Below are 21,013 nucleotides of genomic sequence, written 5' to 3' on the forward strand. Positions count from 1 at the left end.
GGGGGGTCATAAGCAGGCCCTCCATGCTGACTGAATAACGACTGGCCTAGAGGAGGGTTGACGTAGGGTTGGTTATAGGGTGTTATAACATGGCAGTCATAAGCATGTCATAAGCAGTCCATCGAACCTTCCACATATTCCACAACAACTTGTGAAGGATATGACGGGAGAGTCACGTCCGTAGCAAGGCCTGATGGGAAACAAGAGTGAAAACCGTTTCACGTTTGTCAGTAAGCCCGTTCGCCTCCGTACCTGCTCTCTGATATTGGCTGAGTCCAGGGTGTAGTTGAGGGCGATCTTGGCAGCTTTATACGGTTCCCAGGCCTCCACCAGATTCACAGTGGTTCCCATGTAGACACTGATGACCTGCAGAGGGAAACATTGTCAATACTTGAAACCAGCGTGACGGCTGGAGGCCTCGCGAAATGTACCGCATCAAAACAAACAAGTACTCTAAATGTTTTTCCTAGTATTCAGGGAAGTAGAGTTTAGATACAGCCTCTCACCCAGTTATCAGAGGAGTTTAGACACAGCCTCTCACCCAGTTATCAGGGGAGTTTAGATACAGCCTCTCACCCAGTTATCAGGGGAGTTTAGATACAGCCTCTCACCCAGTTATCAGGGGAGTTTAGATACAGCCTCTCACCCAGTTATCAGGGGAGTTTAGTTACAGTCTCTCACCCAGTTATCAGGGAAGTAGAGTTTAGATACAGCCTCTCACCCAGTTAACAGGGGAGTTTAGATACAGCCTCTCACCCAGTTATCAGGGGAGTAGAGTTTAGATACAGCCTCTCACCCAGTTATCAGGGGAGTAGAGTTTAGATACAGTCTCTCACCCAGTTATCAGGGGAGTTTAGATACAGCCTCTCACCCAGTTATCAGGGGAGTTTAGATACAGCCTCTCACCCAGTTATCAGGGGAGTTTAGTTACAGCCTCTCACCCAGTTATCAGGGGAGTTTAGATACAGCCTCTCACCCAGTTATCAGGGGAGTAGAGTTTAGATACAGCCTCTCACCCAGTTATCAGGGAAGTAGAGTTTAGATACAGCCTCTCGCCCAGTTATCAGGGGAGTTTAGATACAGCCTCTCGCCCAGTTATCAGGGGAGTTTAGATACAGCCTCTCGCCCAGTTATCAGGGGAGTTTAGATACAGCCACTCGCCCAGTTATCAGGGGAGTTTAGATACAGCCTCCCGCCCAGTTATCAGGGGAGTTTAGATACAGCCTCCCGCCCAGTTATCAGGGGAGTAGAGTTTAGATACAGCCTCCCGCCCAGTTATCAGGGGAGTAGAGTTTAGATACAGCCTCTCGCCCAGTTATCAGGGGAGTTTAGATACAGCCTCTCGCCCAGTTATCAGGGGAGTTTAGATACAGCCTCCCGCCCAGTTATCAGGGGAGTAGAGTTTAGATACAGCCTCCCGCCCAGTTATCAGGGGAGTTTAGATACAGCCTCCCGCCCAGTTATCAGGGGAGTTTAGATACAGCCTCCCGCCCAGTTATCAGGGGAGTAGAGTTTAGATACAGCCTCTCGCCCAGTTATCAGGGGAGTTTAGATACAGCCTCCCGCCCAGTTATCAGGGGAGTAGAGTTTAGATACAGCCTCCCGCCCAGTTATCAGGGGAGTTTAGATACAGCCTCCCGCCCAGTTATCAGGGGAGTTTAGATACAGCCTCTCGCCCAGTTATCAGGGGAGTTTAGATACAGCCTCTCGCCCAGTTATCAGGGGAGTTTAGATACAGCCTCCCGCCCAGTTATCAGGGGAGTTTAGATACAGCCTCCCGCCCAGTTATCAGGGGAGTAGAGTTTAGATACAGCCTCTCGCCCAGTTATCAGGGGAGTTTAGATACAGCCTCTCGCCCAGTTATCAGGGGAGTTTAGATACAGCCTCCCGCCCAGTTATCAGGGGAGTTTAGATACAGCCTCTCGCCCAGTTATCAGGGGAGTAGAGTTTAGATACAGCCTCCCGCCCAGTTATCAGGGGAGTAGAGTTTAGATACAGCCTCCCGCCCAGTTATCAGGGGAGTAGAGTTTAGATACAGCCTCCCGCCCAGTTATCAGGGGAGTTTAGATACAGCCTCTCACCCAGTTATCAGGGGAGTTTAGATACAGCCTCTCACCCAGTTATCAGGGGAGTTTAGATACAGCCTCTCACCCAGTTATCAGGGAAGTAGAGTTTAGATACAGCCTCTCACCCAGTTATCAGGGGAGTTTAGATACAGTCTCTCACCCAGTTATCAGGGGAGTTTAGATACAGCCTCCCGCCCAGTTATCAGGGGAGTTTAGATACAGCCTCTCGCCCAGTTATCAGGGGAGTTTAGATACAGCCTCTCACCCAGTTATCAGGGGAGTTTAGATACAGCCTCTCACCCAGTTATCAGGGAAGTAGAGTTTAGATACAGCCTCTCACCCAGTTATCAGGGGAGTAGAGTTTAGATACAGTCTCTCACCCAGTTATCAGGGGAGTTTAGATACAGCCTCTCACCCAGTTATCAGGGGAGTTTAGATACAGCCTCTCACCCAGTTATCAGGGAGTTTAGATACAGCCTCTCACCCAGTTATCAGGGAGTTTAGATACAGCCTCTCACCCAGTTATCAGGGAAGTAGAGTTTAGATACAGCCTCTCACCCAGTTATCAGGGGAGTAGAGTTTAGATACAGTCTCTCACCCAGTTATCAGGGGAGTTTAGATACAGCCTCTCACCCAGTTATCAGGGGAGTTTAGATACAGCCTCTCACCCAGTTATCAGGGGAGTTTAGATACAGCCTCTCACCCAGTTATCAGGGGAGTTTAGATACAGCCTCTCACCCAGTTATCAGGGAAGTAGAGTTTAGATACAGCCTCTCACCCAGTTATCAGGGGAGTAGAGTTTAGATACAGTCTCTCACCCAGTTATCAGGGGAGTTTAGATACAGTCTCTCACCCAGTTATCAGGGGAGTTTAGATAAAGCCTCTCACCCAGTTATCAGGGGAGTAGAGTTTAGTTACAGCCTCTCACCCAGTTATCAGGGGAGTTTAGATACAGCCTCTCACCCAGTTATCAGGGAAGTAGAGTTTAGATACAGCCTCTCACCCAGTTATCAGGGGAGTAGAGTTTAGATACAGTCTCTCACCCAGTTATCAGGGGAGTTTAGATACAGTCTCTCACCCAGTTATCAGGGGAGTTTAGATAAAGCCTCTCACCCAGTTATCAGGGGAGTTTAGATACAGCCTCTCACCCAGTTATCAGGGGAGTAGAGTTTAGTTACAGCCTCTCACCCAGTTATCAGGGGAGTTTAGATACAGCCTCTCACCCAGTTATCAGGGGAGTTTAGATACAGTCTCTCACCCAGTTATCAGGGGAGTTTAGATACAGCCTCTCACCCAGTTATCAGGGGAGTAGAGTTTAGTTACAGCCTCTCACCCAGTTATCAGGGAAGTTTAGATACAGCCTCTCACCCAGTTATCAGGGAAGTACTTGTCCACTATCTCCCTCATCTTGGCCTGTTGAGTCTGAAGTATGGAGGGACTGAAGTAGAGGCAGACATACAGCATGGCAGCCTGGTTAGCCAACGCTGTGCTGCGGTGCTCAGGCAGAGGGTACGCAGACACCTGGGGGGGGGACAGGACAGCTTTAGAGACACGGGACAGCTTTAGAGACAGGGGACAGCTTTAGAGACAGGGGACAGCTTTAGAGACACGGGACAGCTTTAGAGACACGGGACAGCTTTAGAGACACGGGACAGCTTTAGAGACACGGGACAGCTTTAGAGAGACGGGACAGCTTCAGAGACACGGGACAGCTTCAGAGACACGGGACAGCTTCAGAGACACGGGACAGCTTCAGAGACACGGGACAGCTTCAGAGACACGGGACAGCTTCAGAGACACGGGACAGCTTTAGAGACGGGACAGCTTTAGAGACGACACAGCTTTAGAGACGGGACAGCTTTAGAGACGACACAGCTTTAGAGACGGGACAGCTTTAGAGACGGGACAGCTTTAGAGACAGGGGACAGCTTTAGAGACAGGGGACAGCTTTAGAGACAGGGGACAGCTTTAGAGACAGGGGACAGCTTCAGAGACAGGGGACAGCTTCAGAGACACGGGACAGCTTCAGAGACAGGGGACAGCTTCAGAGACAGGGGACAGCTTCAGAGACAGGGGACAGCTTTAGAGACAGGGGACAGCTTTAGAGACAGGGGACAGCTTTAGAGACAGGGGACAGCTTTAGAGACAGGGGACAGCTTTAGAGACAGGGGACAGCTTTAGAGACAGGGGACAGCTTTAGAGACAGGGGACAGCTTTAGAGACAGGGGACAGCTTTAGAGACAGGGGACAGCTTTAGAGACAGGGGACAGCTTTAGAGACAGGGGACAGCTTTAGAGACAGGGGACAGCTTTAGAGACAGGGGACAGCTTTAGAGACAGGGGACAGCTTTAGAGACAGGGGACAGCTTTAGAGACAGGGGACAGCTTTAGAGACAGGGGACAGCTTTAGAGACAGGGGACAGATTTAGACAGGGGACAGCTTTAGAGACAGGGGACAGCTTTAGAGACAGGGGACAGCTTCAGAGACAGGGGACAGCTTCAGAGACAGGGGACAGCTTCAGAGACAGGACAGCTTCAGAGACACGGGACAGCTTTAGAGACAGGGGACAGCTTTAGAGACAGGGGACAGCTTTAGAAACAGGGGACAGCTTTAGAAACAGGGGACAGCTTTAGAAACAGGGGACAGCTTTAGAGACAGGGGACAGCTTTAGAGACAGGGGACAGCTTTAGAGACAGGGGACAGCTTTAGAGACAGGGGACAGCTTTAGAGACAGGGGACAGCTTTAGAGACAGGGGACAGCTTTAGAGACAGGGGACAGCTTTAGAGACAGGGGACAGCTTTAGAGACAGGGGACAGCTTTAGAGACAGGGGACAGCTTTAGAGACAGGGGACAGCTTTAGAGACAGGGGACAGATTTAGACAGGGGACAGCTTTAGAGACAGGGGACAGCTTTAGAGACAGGGGACAGCTTTAGAGACAGGGGACAGCTTTAGAGACAGGGGACAGCTTTAGAGACAGGGGACAGATTTAGACACGGGACAGCTTTAGAGACAGGGGACAGCTTTAGAGACAGGGGACAGCTTTAGAGACAGGGGACAGCTTTAGAGACAGGGGACAGCTTTAGAGACAGGGGACAGCTTTAGAGACAGGGGACAGATTTAGACACGGGACAGCTTTAGAGACAGGGGACAGCTTTAGAGACAGGGGACAGCTTCAGAGACAGGACAGCTTCAGAGACAGGACAGCTTCAGAGACAGGACAGCTTCAGAGACACGGGACAGCTTTAGAGACAGGGGACAGCTTTAGAGACAGGGGACAGCTTTAGAGACAGGGGACAGCTTTAGAGACACGGGACAGCTTTAGAGACACGGGACAGCTTTAGAGACAGGACAGCTTTAGAGACAGGACAGCTTTAGAGACAGGACAGCTTTAGAGACAGGACTAAAACATGGATCTGAGACTGGTTACACAGGACAGCTTCAGAGACACGGGACAGCTTCAGAGACACGGGACAGCTTCAGAGACACGGGACAGCTTCAGAGACACGGGACAGCTTCAGAGACACGGGACAGCTTTAGAGACACGGGACAGCTTTAGAGACACGGGACAGCTTTAGAGACACGGGACAGCTTTAGAGACACGGGACAGCTTTAGAGACACGGGACAGCTTTAGAGACACGGGACAGCTTTAGAGACACGGGACAGCTTTAGAGACAGGACGAAACATGGATCTGAGAATCAGATGATTTCATGATCATAACATACAAATAGATTGAATAAAACATTCAAGACAATGTAATATTGTAGCATTAGTGAGTGTGTAAGAAATGTCATTCAGTTCTAGGATACCAACCGCCCAAAGGGAACCAACAGAGTGTTTACATTACTAACTAGGAAAACAGTGGGTTGGTATGACAACGTGTAACTCCTTTTAAAAAAAGGTAAGAAAACAAATGGTTTAAAAAAAATAATCATCAAGGAATCTATCCCTTCGAGTCTTACCTGGTTATAGATGTCATCAGAGCGCAGCCTCCCGATCACCATGCTGATGAAGGTTGAACTGATAGGTACTCTCTGGAAGTAGCTCTCGGGGTAGTTCGCTGGCCGCTTGGCCCCTGATTGGCTGGAGTAGCCAGTACTCCGCAGCAGCTTACAGATGTCATCCAGGTTAGAGTCCGCTGAGGAGCGGGCAGCACTGGACACACAAACAGGACATGTGTAGCGAGTAGCACGCTCCAATCAAATGTTTGTTTTTCTTTCAGTAAAACTATAGATAGTACTACAATATTATAGATAGCAGTATAGTATTACAGATAGCAGTATAGTATTACAGATAGCAGTATAGTATTACAGATAGTAGTATAGTATTATAGATATATATAAATGTTTGTCTTTCTTTCATATTTTTTTTTGGCTTTTTTAGCTCTATCTGATACTATACATCAGATTTCAGTCTGTGAAATGTTTTCAAAACCAAATCAAAATGTTGTTATTGGTCACATAAACATATTGAGCAGATGTTATTGTGTGCTGTGAAATGTTTGTGCAAAAATTGCTTAGGAGATGTCAGCGCTCTCTCACTGTCCTAGTATTACAGTAATAGAGAGTACTACAGTATTATAGAGAGTACTACAGTATTATAGAGAGTACTACAGTATTATAGAGAGTATTCTAGATAGTAGTACAGTATTCTAGATAGTAGTACAGTATTCTAGATAGTAGTACAGTATTCTAGATAGTAGTACAGTATTCTAGATAGTAGTACAGTATTCTAGTTAGTAGTATAGTATTCTAGATAGTAGTACAGTATTATAGTATTATAGTAGTATAGTATAATATATAGTAGTATAGTATTGTAGAGAGTATTATAGATACTATTATAGTATTATAGATAGTACTACAGTATTATAGATAGTAGTATAGTATAATATATAGTAGTATAGTATTATAGATAATACTCTCTATAAAAATGTAGTACTATAGTATTATAGAGTATTACAGTATTGTAGAGAGTATTATAGTATTGTAGAGAGTATTATAGATACTATTATAGTATTATAGATAGTAGTACAGTATTATAGTATTGTAGAGAGTATTATATATACTATTATAGTATTATAGATAGTAGTACAGTATTATAGTATTGTAGAGTATTATATATACTATTATAGTATTATAGATAGTAGTACAGTATTATAGTATTGTAGAGAGTATTATATATACTATTATAGTATTATAGATAGTAGTACAGTATTATAGTATTGTAGAGAGTATTATATATACTATTATAGTATTATAGATAGTAGTACAGTATTATAGTATTGTAGAGAGTATTATATATACTATTATAGTATTATAGATAGTAGTACAGTATTATAGTATTGTAGAGAGTATTATATATACTATTATAGTATTATAGATAGTAGTACAGTATTATAGTATTGTAGAGAGTATTATAGATACTATTATAGTATTATAGATAGTATTATTACAGCATTAAAAGGGTCCCTGACGAAATAACAAAGAGGATTGATTCTTAAAAGGGTTGAAATGTATAAAGGATGTAGAAGCCATCCCCCCCCAAACAGCAGCCAATGTCTCACCTGTATCTATAGTAGGACACCAGCATCCTCTCTCTGACCTCCCCCTCCATCTTCTGGTCAATAACCAACAGCATGACCCCATAGAGATACAGGGCCTCACACTGGTTAACAAGGAGACACACAACACATGGTAGGACTCTCACATACCTTCAGGACCTCACACTGGTTAACAAGGAGACACACAGCACATGGTAGGACTCTCACATACCTTCAGGACCTCACACTGGTTAACAAGGAGACAAACAACACCTGGTAGGACTCTCACATACCTTCAGGACCTCACACTGGTTAACAAGGAGACACACAGCACATGGTAGGACTCTCACATACCTTCAGGACCTCACACTGGTTAACAAGGAGACACACAACACATGGTAGGACTCTCACATACCTTCAGGACCTCAACCTGGTTAACAAGGAGACACACAACACCTGGTAGGACTCTCACATACCTTCAGGACCTCACACTGGTTAACAAGGAGACACACAACACCTGGTAGGACTCTCACATACCTACAGGACCTACAGGGCCTCACACTGGTTAACAAGGAGACACACAACACATGGTAGGACTCTCTCATACCTTCAGGACCTACAGGGCCTCACACTGGTTAACAAGGAGACACACAACACATGGTAGGACTCTCTCATACCTTCAGGACCTACAGGGCCTCACACTGGTTAACAAGGAGACACACAACACATGGTAGGACTCTCTCATACCTTCTGGACATCGCCAAACATACAGGGACGATTTTCCTAAATGTATATAAGTTGATCAGAGCTACAAAGCTTCCAGGGAACAGGGGGGGGGGGGGGGGCTCTACAAAATATAAGTAATTACAAGAGATTGGGGCGGCAGGGTAGCCTAGTGGTTAGAGGGGGGAGGCAGGTGGTTAGAGCGTTGGACTAGTAACCGAAAGGTTGCAAGATCTAATCTCCCGAGCTGACGAGGTGAAAAATCTGTCCTTCTGCCCCTGAACAAGGCAGTTCACCCCACTGTTCCTAGACCAGTTCACCCCACTGTTCCTAGACCAGTTCACCCCACTGCTCCTAGACCAGTACACCCCACTGTTCCTAGACCGGTTCACCCCACTGTTCCTAGACCGGTTCACCCCACTGTTCCTAGGCCAGTTAACCCACTGTTCCTAGACCAGTTAACCCACTGTTCCTAGACCAGTTAACCCACTGTTCCTAGACCAGTTAACCCACTGTTCCTAGGCCAGTTAACCCACTGTTCCTAGACCGGTTAACCCACTGCTCCTAGACCGGTTAACCCACTGTTCCTAGACCGGTTAACCCACTGTTCCTAGACCAGTTAACCCACTGTTCCTAGACCAGTTAACCCACTGTTCCTAGACCAGTTAACCCACTGTTCCTAGACCAGTTAACCCACTGTTCCTAGACCAGTTAACCCACTGTTCCTAGACCAGTTAACCCACTGTTCCTAGACCAGTTAACCCACTGTTCCTAGACCAGTTAACCCACTGTTCCTAGACCAGTTAACCCACTGTTCCTAGACCGGTTCACCCCACTGTTCCTGGACCGGTTCACCCCACTGTTCCTGGACCGGTTCACCCCACTGTTCCTAGACCGGTTAACCCACTGTTCCTAGACCAGTTAACCCACTGTTCCTAGACCAGTTAACCCACTGTTCCTAGACCAGTTCACCCCACTGTTCCTAGACCAGTTCACCCCACTGTTCCTAGACCAGTTCACCCCACTGTTCCTAGACCAGTTAACCCCACTGTTCCTAGACCAGTTCACCCCACTGTTCCTAGACCAGTTCACCCCACTGTTCCTAGACCAGTACACCCCACTGTTCCTAGACCAGTTCACCCCACTGTTCCTAGACCAGTTCACCCCACTGTTCCTAGACCGGTTCACCCCACTGTTCCTAGACCGGTTCACCCCACTGTTCCTAGACCGGTTCACCCCACTGTTCCTAGACCGGTTCACCCCACTGTTCCTAGACCGGTTCACCCCACTGTTCCTAGACCAGTACACCCCACTGTTCCTAGACCAGTTCACCCCACTGTTCCTAGACCAGTTCACCCCACTGTTCCTAGACCAGTTCACCCCACTGTTCCTAGACCAGTTCACCCCACTGTTCCTGGACCAGTACACCCCACTGTTCCTAGACCAGTTCACCCCACTGTTCCTAGACCAGTTCACCCCACTGTTCCTAGACCAGTTCACCCCACTGTTCCTAGACCAGTTCACCCCACTGTTCCTAGACCAGTTCACCCCACTGTTCCTAGACCAGTTCACCCCACTGTTCCTAGACCAGTTCACCCCACTGTTCCTGGACCAGTACACCCCACTGTTCCTAGACCAGTTCACCCCACTGTTCCTAGACCAGTTCACCCCACTGTTCCTAGACCAGTTCACCCCACTGTTCCTAGACCAGTTCACCCCACTGTTCCTAGACCAGTTCACCCCACTGTTCCTAGACCAGTTCACCCCACTGTTCCTAGACCAGTTCACCCCACTGTTCCTAGACCAGTTCACCCCACTGTTCCTAGACCAGTTCACCCCACTGTTCCTAGACCAGTACACCCCACTGTTCCTAGACCAGTACACCCCACTGTTCCTAGACCAGTACACCCCACTGTTCCTAGACCAGTTCACCCCACTGTTCCTAGACCAGTTCACCCCACTGTTCCTAGACCAGTACACCCCACTGTTCCTAGACCAGTTCACCCCACTGTTCCTAGACCAGTTCACCCCACTGTTCCTAGACCAGTTAACCCACTGTTCCTAGACCAGTTAACCCACTGTTCCTAGACCGGTTCACCCCACTGTTCCTAGGCCAGTTAACCCACTGTTCCTAGACCAGTTAACCCACTGTTCCTAGACCAGTTAACCCACTGTTCCTAGACCAGTTAACCCACTGTTCCTAGGCCAGTTAACCCACTGTTCCTAGACCGGTTAACCCACTGCTCCTAGACCGGTTAACCCACTGTTCCTAGACCGGTTAACCCACTGTTCCTAGACCGGTTAACCCACTGTTCCTAGACCAGTTAACCCACTGTTCCTAGACCAGTTAACCCACTGTTCCTAGACCAGTTAACCCACTGTTCCTAGACCAGTTAACCCACTGTTCCTAGACCAGTTAACCCACTGTTCCTAGACCAGTTAACCCACTGTTCCTAGACCAGTTAACCCACTGTTCCTAGACCGGTTCACCCCACTGTTCCTGGACCGGTTCACCCCACTGTTCCTAGACCAGTTAACCCACTGTTCCTAGACCAGTTAACCCACTGTTCCTAGACCAGTTAACCCACTGTTCCTAGACCAGTTAACCCACTGTTCCTAGACCAGTTAACCCACTGTTCCTAGACCAGTTAACCCACTGTTCCTAGACCAGTTCACCCCACTGTTCCTAGACCAGTTCACCCCACTGTTCCTAGACCAGTTCACCCCACTGTTCCTAGACCAGTTAACCCCACTGTTCCTAGACCAGTTCACCCCACTGTTCCTAGACCAGTTCACCCCACTGTTCCTAGACCAGTTCACCCCACTGTTCCTAGACCAGTACACCCCACTGTTCCTAGACCAGTTCACCCCACTGTTCCTAGACCAGTTCACCCCACTGTTCCTAGACCAGTTCACCCCACTGTTCCTGGACCAGTACACCCCACTGTTCCTAGACCAGTTCACCCCACTGTTCCTAGACCAGTTCACCCCACTGTTCCTAGACCAGTTCACCCCACTGTTCCTAGACCAGTTCACCCCACTGTTCCTAGACCAGTTCACCCCACTGTTCCTAGACCAGTTCACCCCACTGTTCCTAGACCAGTTCACCCCACTGTTCCTAGACCAGTACACCCCACTGTTCCTAGACCAGTACACCCCACTGTTCCTAGACCAGTACACCCCACTGTTCCTAGACCAGTTCACCCCACTGTTCCTAGACCAGTTCACCCCACTGTTCCTAGACCAGTACACCCCACTGTTCCTAGACCAGTTCACCCCACTGTTCCTAGACCAGTTCACCCCACTGTTCCTAGACCAGTTAACCCACTGTTCCTAGACCAGTTAACCCACTGTTCCTAGACCGGTTCACCCCACTGTTCCTAGGCCAGTTAACCCACTGTTCCTAGACCAGTTAACCCACTGTTCCTAGACCAGTTAACCCACTGTTCCTAGACCAGTTAACCCACTGTTCCTAGGCCAGTTAACCCACTGTTCCTAGACCGGTTAACCCACTGCTCCTAGACCGGTTAACCCACTGTTCCTAGACCAGTTAACCCACTGTTCCTAGACCAGTTAACCCACTGTTCCTAGACCAGTTAACCCACTGTTCCTAGACCAGTTAACCCACTGTTCCTAGACCAGTTAACCCACTGTTCCTAGACCAGTTAACCCACTGTTCCTAGACCAGTTAACCCACTGTTCCTAGACCAGTTAACCCACTGTTCCTAGACCAGTTAACCCACTGTTCCTAGACCAGTTAACCCACTGTTCCTAGACCGGTTCACCCCACTGTTCCTGGACCGGTTCACCCCACTGTTCCTAGACCAGTTAACCCACTGTTCCTAGACCAGTTAACCCACTGTTCCTAGACCAGTTAACCCACTGTTCCTAGACCAGTTAACCCACTGTTCCTAGACCAGTTAACCCACTGTTCCTAGACCAGTTAACCCACTGTTCCTAGACCAGTTCACCCCACTGTTCCTAGACCAGTTCACCCCACTGTTCCTAGACCAGTTAACCCCACTGTTCCTAGACCAGTTCACCCCACTGTTCCTAGACCAGTTCACCCCACTGTTCCTAGACCAGTACACCCCACTGTTCCTAGACCAGTTCACCCCACTGTTCCTAGACCAGTTCACCCCACTGTTCCTAGACCAGTTCACCCCACTGATCCTAGACCAGTTCACCCCACTGTTCCTAGACCAGTTCACCCCACTGTTCCTAGACCAGTACACCCCACTGTTCCTAGACCAGTACACCCCACTGTTCCTAGACCAGTTAACCCACTGTTCCTAGACCAGTTAACCCCACTGTTCCTAGACCAGTACACCCCACTGTTCCTAGGCCAGTTAACCCCACTGTTCCTAGACCAGTTAACCCCACTGTTCCTAGACCAGTTCACCCCACTGTTCCTAGACCAGTACACCCCACTGTTCCTAGACCAGTACACCCCACTGTTCCTAGACCAGTACACCCCACTGTTCCTAGACCAGTACACCCCACTGTTCCTAGACCAGTACACCCCACTGTTCCTAGACCAGTTCACCCCACTGTTCCTAGACCAGTTCACCCCACTGTTCCTAGACCAGTTCACCCCACTGTTCCTAGACCAGTTCACCCCACTGTTCCTAGACCAGTTCACCCCACTGTTCCTAGACCAGTACACCCCACTGTTCCTAGACCAGTACACCCCACTGTTCCTAGACCAGTACACCCCACTGTTCCTAGACCAGTTCACCCCACTGTTCCTAGACCAGTTCACCCCACTGTTCCTAGACCAGTACACCCCACTGTTCCTAGACCAGTTCACCCCACTGTTCCTAGACCAGTTCACCCCACTGTTCCTAGACCAGTTAACCCACTGTTCCTAGACCAGTTAACCCACTGTTCCTAGACCGGTTCACCCCACTGTTCCTAGACCGGTTCACCCCACTGTTCCTAGACCAGTTCACCCCACTGTTCCTAGACCAGTACACCCCACTGTTCCTAGACCAGTTCACCCCACTGTTCCTAGACCAGTTCACCCCACTGTTCCTAGACCAGTTCACCCCACTGTTCCTAGACCAGTTCACCCCACTGTTCCTAGACCAGTTCACCCCACTGTTCCTGGACCAGTACACCCCACTGTTCCTAGACCAGTTCACCCCACTGTTCCTAGACCAGTTCACCCCACTGTTCCTAGACCAGTTCACCCCACTGTTCCTAGACCAGTTCACCCCACTGTTCCTAGACCAGTTCACCCCACTGTTCCTAGACCAGTTCACCCCACTGTTCCTAGACCAGTTCACCCCACTGTTCCTAGACCAGTTCACCCCACTGTTCCTAGACCAGTTCACCCCACTGTTCCTAGACCAGTACACCCCACTGTTCCTAGACCGGTTCACCCCACTGTTCCTAGACCGGTTCACCCCACTGTTCCTAGACCAGTTCACCCCACTGTTCCTAGACCAGTTCACCCCACTGTTCCTAGACCAGTTCACCCCACTGTTCCTAGACCAGTTCACCCCACTGTTCCTAGACCAGTTAACCCACTGTTCCTAGACCAGTTCACCCCACTGTTCCTAGACCAGTTAACCCCACTGTTCCTAGACCAGTTCACCCCACTGTTCCTAGACCAGTTAACCCACTGTTCCTAGACCAGTACACCCCACTGTTCCTAGACCAGTTCACCCCACTGTTCCTAGACCAGTTCACCCCACTGATCCCCTGAACAAGGCACTTAACCGTCATTGAAAATACTAATTTGTTCTTAACTGACTTGACGAGTAAAACACAAAAGTAAATAAATGTTGTTGTTATTTACCAGGAGCTGTTTTCCATCCTCATTCAGCAGCACAGTCTCCAGGGTCTGTTGAATGTAAACTCCTTCATACAGGTCATCCAGGTACCTGGAGAGGAGAACAGCTGATTAGATAAAGCATGGCGAGGAGACAGAGACAGAACAGCTGATTAGATAAAGCATGGTGAGGAGACAGAGACAGAACAGCTGATTAGATAAAGCATGGTGAGGAGACAGAGACAGCTGATTAGATAAAGCATGGTGAGGAAACAGAGACAGCTGATTAGATAAAGCATGGTGAGGAGACAGAAGAGCTGATTAGATAAAGCATGGTGAGGAGAGAGAAGAGCTGATTAGATAAAGCATGGTGAGGAGACAGAACAGCTGATTAGATAAAGCATGGTGAGGAGACAGAACAGCTGATTAGATAAAGCATGGTGAGGAGACAGAACAGCTGATTAGATAAAGCATGGTGAGGAGACAGAACAGCTGATTAGATAAAGCATGGTGAGGAGACAGAGACAGAACAGCTGATTAGATAAAGCATGGTGAGGAGACAGAGACAGAACAGCTGATTAGATAAAGCATGGTGAGGAGACAGAGACAGCTGATTAGATAAAGCATGGTGAGGAGACAGAACAGCTGATTAGATAAAGCATGGTGAGGAGACAGAACAGCTGATTAGATAAAGCATGGTGAGGAGACAGAGACAGAACAGCTAATTAGATAAAGCATGGTGAGGAGACAGAACAGCTGATTAGATAAAGCATGGTGAGGAGACAGAACAGCTGATTAGATAAAGCATGGTGAGGAGACAGAGACAGAACAGCTGATTAGATAAAGCATGGTGAGGAGACAGAGACAGAACAGCTGATTAGATAAAGCATGGTGAGGAGACAGAGACAGAACAGCTAATTAGATAAAGCATGGTGAGGAGACAGAACAGCTGATTAGATAAAGCATGGTGAAGAGACAGAACAGCTGATTAGATAAAGCATGGTGAGGAGACAGAACAGCTGATTAGATAAAGCATGGTGAAGAGACAGAACAGCTGATTAGATAAAGCATGGTGAGGAGACAGAACAGCTGATTAGATAAAGCATGGTGAGGAGACAGAACAGCTGATTAGATAAAGCATGGTGAGGAAACAGAAGAGCTGATTAGATAAAGCATGGTGAGGAGACAGAACAGCTGATTAGATAAAGCATGGTGAGGAGACAGAAGAGCTGATTAGATAAAGCATGGTGAGGAGACAGAACAGCTGATTAGATAAAGCATGGTGAGGAGACAGAAGAGCTGATTAGATAAAGCATGGTGAGGAGACAGAACAGCTGATTAGATAAAGCATGGTGAGGAGACAGAACAGCTGATTAGATAAAGCATGGTGAGGAGACAGAACAGCTGATTAGATAAAGCATGGTGAGGAGACAGAACAGCTGATTAGATAAAGCATGGTGAGGAGACAGAACAGCTGATTAGATAAAGCATGGTGAGGAGACAGAACAGCTGATTAGATAAAGCATGGTGAGGAGACAGAAGAGCTGATTAGATAAAGCATGGTGAGGAGACAGACAGCTGATTAGATAAAGCATGGTGAGGAGACAGAGACAGAACAGCTGATTAGATAAAGCATGGTGAGGAGACAGAACAGCTGATTAGATAAAGCATGGCGAGGAGACAGAACAGCTGATTAGATAAAGCATGGTGAGGAGACAGAACAGCTGATTAGATAAAGCATGGAGAGGAGACAGAGACAGAACAGCTGATTAGATAAAGCATGGTGAGGAGACAGAGACAGAACAGCTGATTAGATAAAGCATGGTGAGGAGACAGAACAGCTGATTAGATAAAGCATGGTGAGGAGACAGAGACAGAACAGCTGATTAGATAAAGCATGGTGAGGAGACAGAACAGCTGATTAGATAAAGCATGGTGAGGAGACAGAACAGCTGATTAGATAAAGCATGGTGAGGAGACAGAGACAGACTGCTTGACACAACACACAGTAAAGACTTCAGCTCAACGACTGAACAGACCAAAAATATGCAAATCCAAAACAGACACCCTGGCCGATATCGTAAGGAGGTAGTTCCAGATCACCTGATGAGATCAACGATGTACTTGTGGACACTTTCAAACGCCAGGTAGAATCGTGAGAGTATCTCCAGGTTGTTCTCCCGGAACTCATCGTCCAGATCCTGCAGATCTGGTTTGGCTTCCAGCTTACTGTCGTAGTACTCAGGACCCTGGAAGGCAACGGGGGGAATATAAAGGGTTATTAATGGACATAACAGTATCCCTGTTCTTCATCATCATCATCATCATCACAATAACACATACTAAATCCTCTAGTTCATAACTTGAATGACTGTCGTCGTTCTCTGGACCCTGGAAGGCAACAGGAGAATATAAAGGGTTACTAATGGACATAACATTATCCCTGTTCTTCATCATCATCATCATCATCATAACACATACTAGATCATCTAGTTCATAACTTGAATGACTGTCGTAGTACCCTGGAAGGCAACGGGAGAATATAAAGGGTTACTAATGGACGTAACATTATCCCTGTTCTTCATCATCATCATCATCACAATAACACATACTAAATCCTCTAGTTCATAACTTGAATGACTGTCGTAGTACTCAGGACCCTGGAAGGCAACGGGGGGAATATAAAGGGTTACTAATGGACATAACAGTATCCCTGTTCTTCATCATCATCATCATCACAATAACACATACTAAATCCTCTAGTTCATAACTTGAATGACTGTCGTAGTACTCAGGGCCCTGGAAGGCAACGGGAGAATATAAAGGGTTATTAATGGACATAACATTATCCCTGTTCTTCATCATCATCATCGTCATCATAACACATACTAAATCATCTCGTTCATAACTTGAATGACTGTCGTAGTACTCAGGGCCCTGGAAGGCAACGGGAGAATATAAAGGGTTACTAATGGACATAACATTATCCCTGTTCTTCATCATCATCATCATCATCAAGCCTATCCTGTTCTGTACCATCTCTCATTCATATATTTTTATGTAAATATTCTTTCATTCCTTTACACTTGTGTGTCTATAAGGTAGTTGTTGGGGAATTGTTAGGTTAGATTACTTGTTGGTTACTATTGCATTGTCGGAACTAGAAGCACAAGCATTTCGCTACACTCACATTAACATCTGCTAACCGTGTGTATGCGACCATTAACATCTGCTAACCATGTGTATGTGACCATTAACATCTGCTAACCATGTGTATGTGACCATTAACATCTGCTAACCATGTGTATGTGACCATTAACATCTGCTAACCGTGTGTATGTGACCATTAACATCTGCTAACCGTGTGTATGTGACCATTAACATCTGCTAACCCTGTGTATGTGACCATTAACATCTGCTAACCCTGTGTATGTGACCATTAACATCTGCTAACCGTGTGTATGTGACCATTAATATCTGCTAACCGTGTGTATGTGACCATTAACATCTGCTAACCGTGTGTATGTGACCATTAACATCTGCTAACCGTGTGTATGTGACCATTAACATCTGCTAACCGTGTGTATGTGACCATTAACATCTGCTAACCGTGTGTATGTGACCATTAACATCTGCTAACCGTGTGTATGTGACCATTAACATCTGCTAACCCTGTGTATGTGACCATTAACATCTGCTAACCATGTGTATGTGACCATTAACATTAGATTTGATTTGTACTTCATCATCATGCAATCTAAACACATTCTAAACAATCTAGTTCATAGATGACAGGTGGCAATCACATAATTGGAAAGGCCTAACCATGACACTGGCCATGTGTGTGTCCATTATCTAAGGAGGTGCACCCCAAACAATGTCCTTTCACTGTGATCTCATACTCATTTAACGAGACAACCCCCCTCCCATCTCACCTTGAAGTAGCTGAAGTCACAGATGATGTCTCCGTATTTCTGCTGGTCGCTCTTGTCTTTGAGTCTGAAGACAGCAGGGATGAACTCCGAGAGGCGGAGGAGCTCGGCTATGATCGCGTTTCCCCGGGACACGATCCTCAGCACCGCCTGACCACACAGGTTGTTTTCCGCTAGGAAGTCCACCATGGCGGCGGTCTCAGGTCGACAGGGCGCCTCTGCAGTTCGGGCTCTGGCCCACTTCTACACTGGTACTGTGTAAAATAAAGAGACACAGCTGCCACAGGTTAAACCAGGGACTAAAACTGCATCTCTAAATAGTATTCATTTGTATAATGTTAACGAGTTCAGATAGCTACATGAAACAATTGTACATGTAGTTATCACCAGCAGGCTAGTTTGAAGCGATTGGCCGAAAAGATATTTTGCAACAAGCGGTGAATTCTACCGACCCGAGCGATGACTAGTTTTCAACTTTCTAAATATTTTACATGCATCATTTCACAACCGTACTCACCTTAAGGTATACACCTATAGGATAGTGTAGTTGCTCGCTAAATGTTGATCGTTTCAAGTTTTTCAATTCAATTCCTGTTTCACATCACATGACAAACCACATGATTCATCTTCCCTGCAGAGTGTTTGTGGACCACTAGATGGCGACGAAGTCAAGACAAAGAGCAGGGGGCTTTTCTTCTTCGTGTGAATTTTCTGCTGCTTCTTCTTCTTCTTCGTTGCTATTATGGCGGTCCGCAAACAAATGTTATAGGTGCATGTCGCCACCTACTGTATTGGCTGTGTATCAGCCAACTATTCTGTGGTATGAATTCATTACTTTGTGAAAATAATTGGCCTACTAACTAACCCTACACCCATTAAAACCTCACCACTATACACTATCAAACCCTGTACCTATACACTATCTAACCCTGTACCTATACACTATCTAACCTTATACCTATACACTATCTAACCCTGTACCTATACACTATCTAACCTTATACCTATACACTATCTACTATCTAACCCTGTACCTATACACTATCTACTATCTAACCCTGTACCTATACACTATCTACTATCTAACCCTGTACCTATACACTATCTACTATCTAACCCTGTACCTATACACTATCTACTATCTAACCCTGTACCTATACACTATCTACTATCTAACCCTGTACCTATACACTATCTACTATCTAACCCTGTACCTATACTATCTAACCCTATCTAACCCTGTACCTATACACTATCTACTATCTAACCCTGTACCTATACACTATCTACTATCTAACCCTGTACCTATACACTATCTACTATCTAACCCTGTACCTATACACTATCTACTGTACCTATACACTATCTACTATCTAACCCTGTACCTATACACTATCTAACCCTGTACCTATACACTATCTAACCCTGTACCTATACACTATCTATACACTATCTAACCCTGTACCTATACACTATCTAACCCTGTACCTATACACTATCTACTATCTAACCTGTACCTATACACTATCTATCTATCTAACCCTGTACCTATACATCTACTATCTAACCCTGTACCTATACACTATCTACTATCTAACCCTGTACCTATACACTATCTACTCTAACCCTGTACCTATACACTATCTACTATCTAACCCTGTACCTATACACTATCTACTATCTAACCCTGTACCTATACACTATCTAACCCTGTACCTATACACTATCTACTATCTAACCCTGTACCTATACACTATCTACTATCTAACCCTGTACCTATACACTATCTACTATCTAACCCTGTACCTATACACTATCTAACCCTGTACCTATACACTATCTAACCCTGTACCTATACACTATCACTATCTAACCCTATATACTATCTACCCCCTGTACCTATACACTATCTACTATCTAACCCTCACTATCTACTATCTAACCCTGTACCTATACACTATCTAACCCTGTACCTATACACTATCTAATCCCCTGTACCTATACACTATCTAATCTAACCCTGTACCTATACACTATCTACCCTATCACTAACCCTGTACCTATACACTATCTACTACACTATCTAACCCTGTACCTATACACTATCTAACCCTATATACTATCTAACCCTGTACCTATACACTATCTAACCCTGTACCTATACACTATCTACTATCTAACTATCCCTGTACCTATACACTATCTAACCCTGTACCTATACACTATCTAACCCTGTACCTATACACTATCTACTATCTAACCCTGTACCTGTACCTATACACTATCTAACCCTGTACCTATACACTATCTAACCCTGTACCTATACACTATCTAACCCTGTACCTATACCTGTCTACCCTATACCTATACACTATCTAACCCTGTACCTATACACTATCTACTATCTAACCCTGTACCTATACACTATCTATCTAACCCTGTACCTATACACTATCTACTATCTAACCCTGTACCTATACACTATCTACTATCTAACCCTGTACCTATACACTATCTACTATCTAACCCTGTACCTATACACTATCTAATATCTAACCCTGTACCTATACACTATCTAACCCTGTACCTATACACTATCTACTATCCCCTGTACCTATACACTATCTAACCCTGTACCTATACACTATCTACTATCTAACCCTGTACCTATACACTATCTAACCCTGTACCTATACACTATCTACTATCTAACCCTGTACCTATACACTATCACTATCTAACCCCTATACACTATCTAACCCTGTACCTATACACTATCTAACCCTGTACCTATACACTATCTAACCCTGTACCTATACACTATCTACTATCTAACCCTGTACCTATACACTATCTAACCCTGTACCTATACACTATCTACTATCTAACCCTGTACCTATACACTATCTACTATCTAACCCTGTACCTATACACTATCTACTATCTAACCCTGTACCTATACACTATCTAACCCTG

The 21,013-nt window shown here is 46.1% G+C and overlaps 2 protein-coding genes across 2 annotated transcripts in view; both read right to left on the bottom strand.

Annotated features, from left to right (window-relative positions):
• Positions 1–18,677, bottom strand: part of washc5 (WASH complex subunit 5) — a 77,601-nt gene extending 58,924 nt beyond the window's left edge. Inside the window, exons 1-8 of the mRNA XM_064946865.1 lie at positions 18,555–18,677; positions 18,041–18,291; positions 16,209–16,354; positions 14,133–14,217; positions 7,631–7,731; positions 6,030–6,222; positions 3,435–3,587; positions 253–366 (exon numbers count right to left, since the gene is read on the bottom strand). Of these exons, the coding sequence (XP_064802937.1) occupies positions 253–366; positions 3,435–3,587; positions 6,030–6,222; positions 7,631–7,731; positions 14,133–14,217; positions 16,209–16,354; positions 18,041–18,226 (978 nt within the window). The 5' untranslated portion in view covers positions 18,227–18,291; positions 18,555–18,677. The remainder of the gene's footprint in view (positions 1–252; positions 367–3,434; positions 3,588–6,029; positions 6,223–7,630; positions 7,732–14,132; positions 14,218–16,208; positions 16,355–18,040; positions 18,292–18,554) is intronic.
• Positions 18,237–21,013, bottom strand: part of LOC135519839 (E3 SUMO-protein ligase NSE2-like) — a 24,189-nt gene continuing 21,412 nt past the window's right edge. The window contains exon 7 of the mRNA XM_064945045.1: positions 18,237–18,314. Coding sequence (XP_064801117.1) covers positions 18,237–18,314 — 78 coding nt within the window. The remainder of the gene's footprint in view (positions 18,315–21,013) is intronic.

The sequence above is a fragment of the Oncorhynchus masou genome, chromosome 29 (genome assembly GCF_036934945.1).
Source record: "Oncorhynchus masou masou isolate Uvic2021 chromosome 29, UVic_Omas_1.1, whole genome shotgun sequence".
Classification (NCBI taxonomy): Eukaryota; Metazoa; Chordata; class Actinopteri; order Salmoniformes; family Salmonidae; genus Oncorhynchus; species Oncorhynchus masou.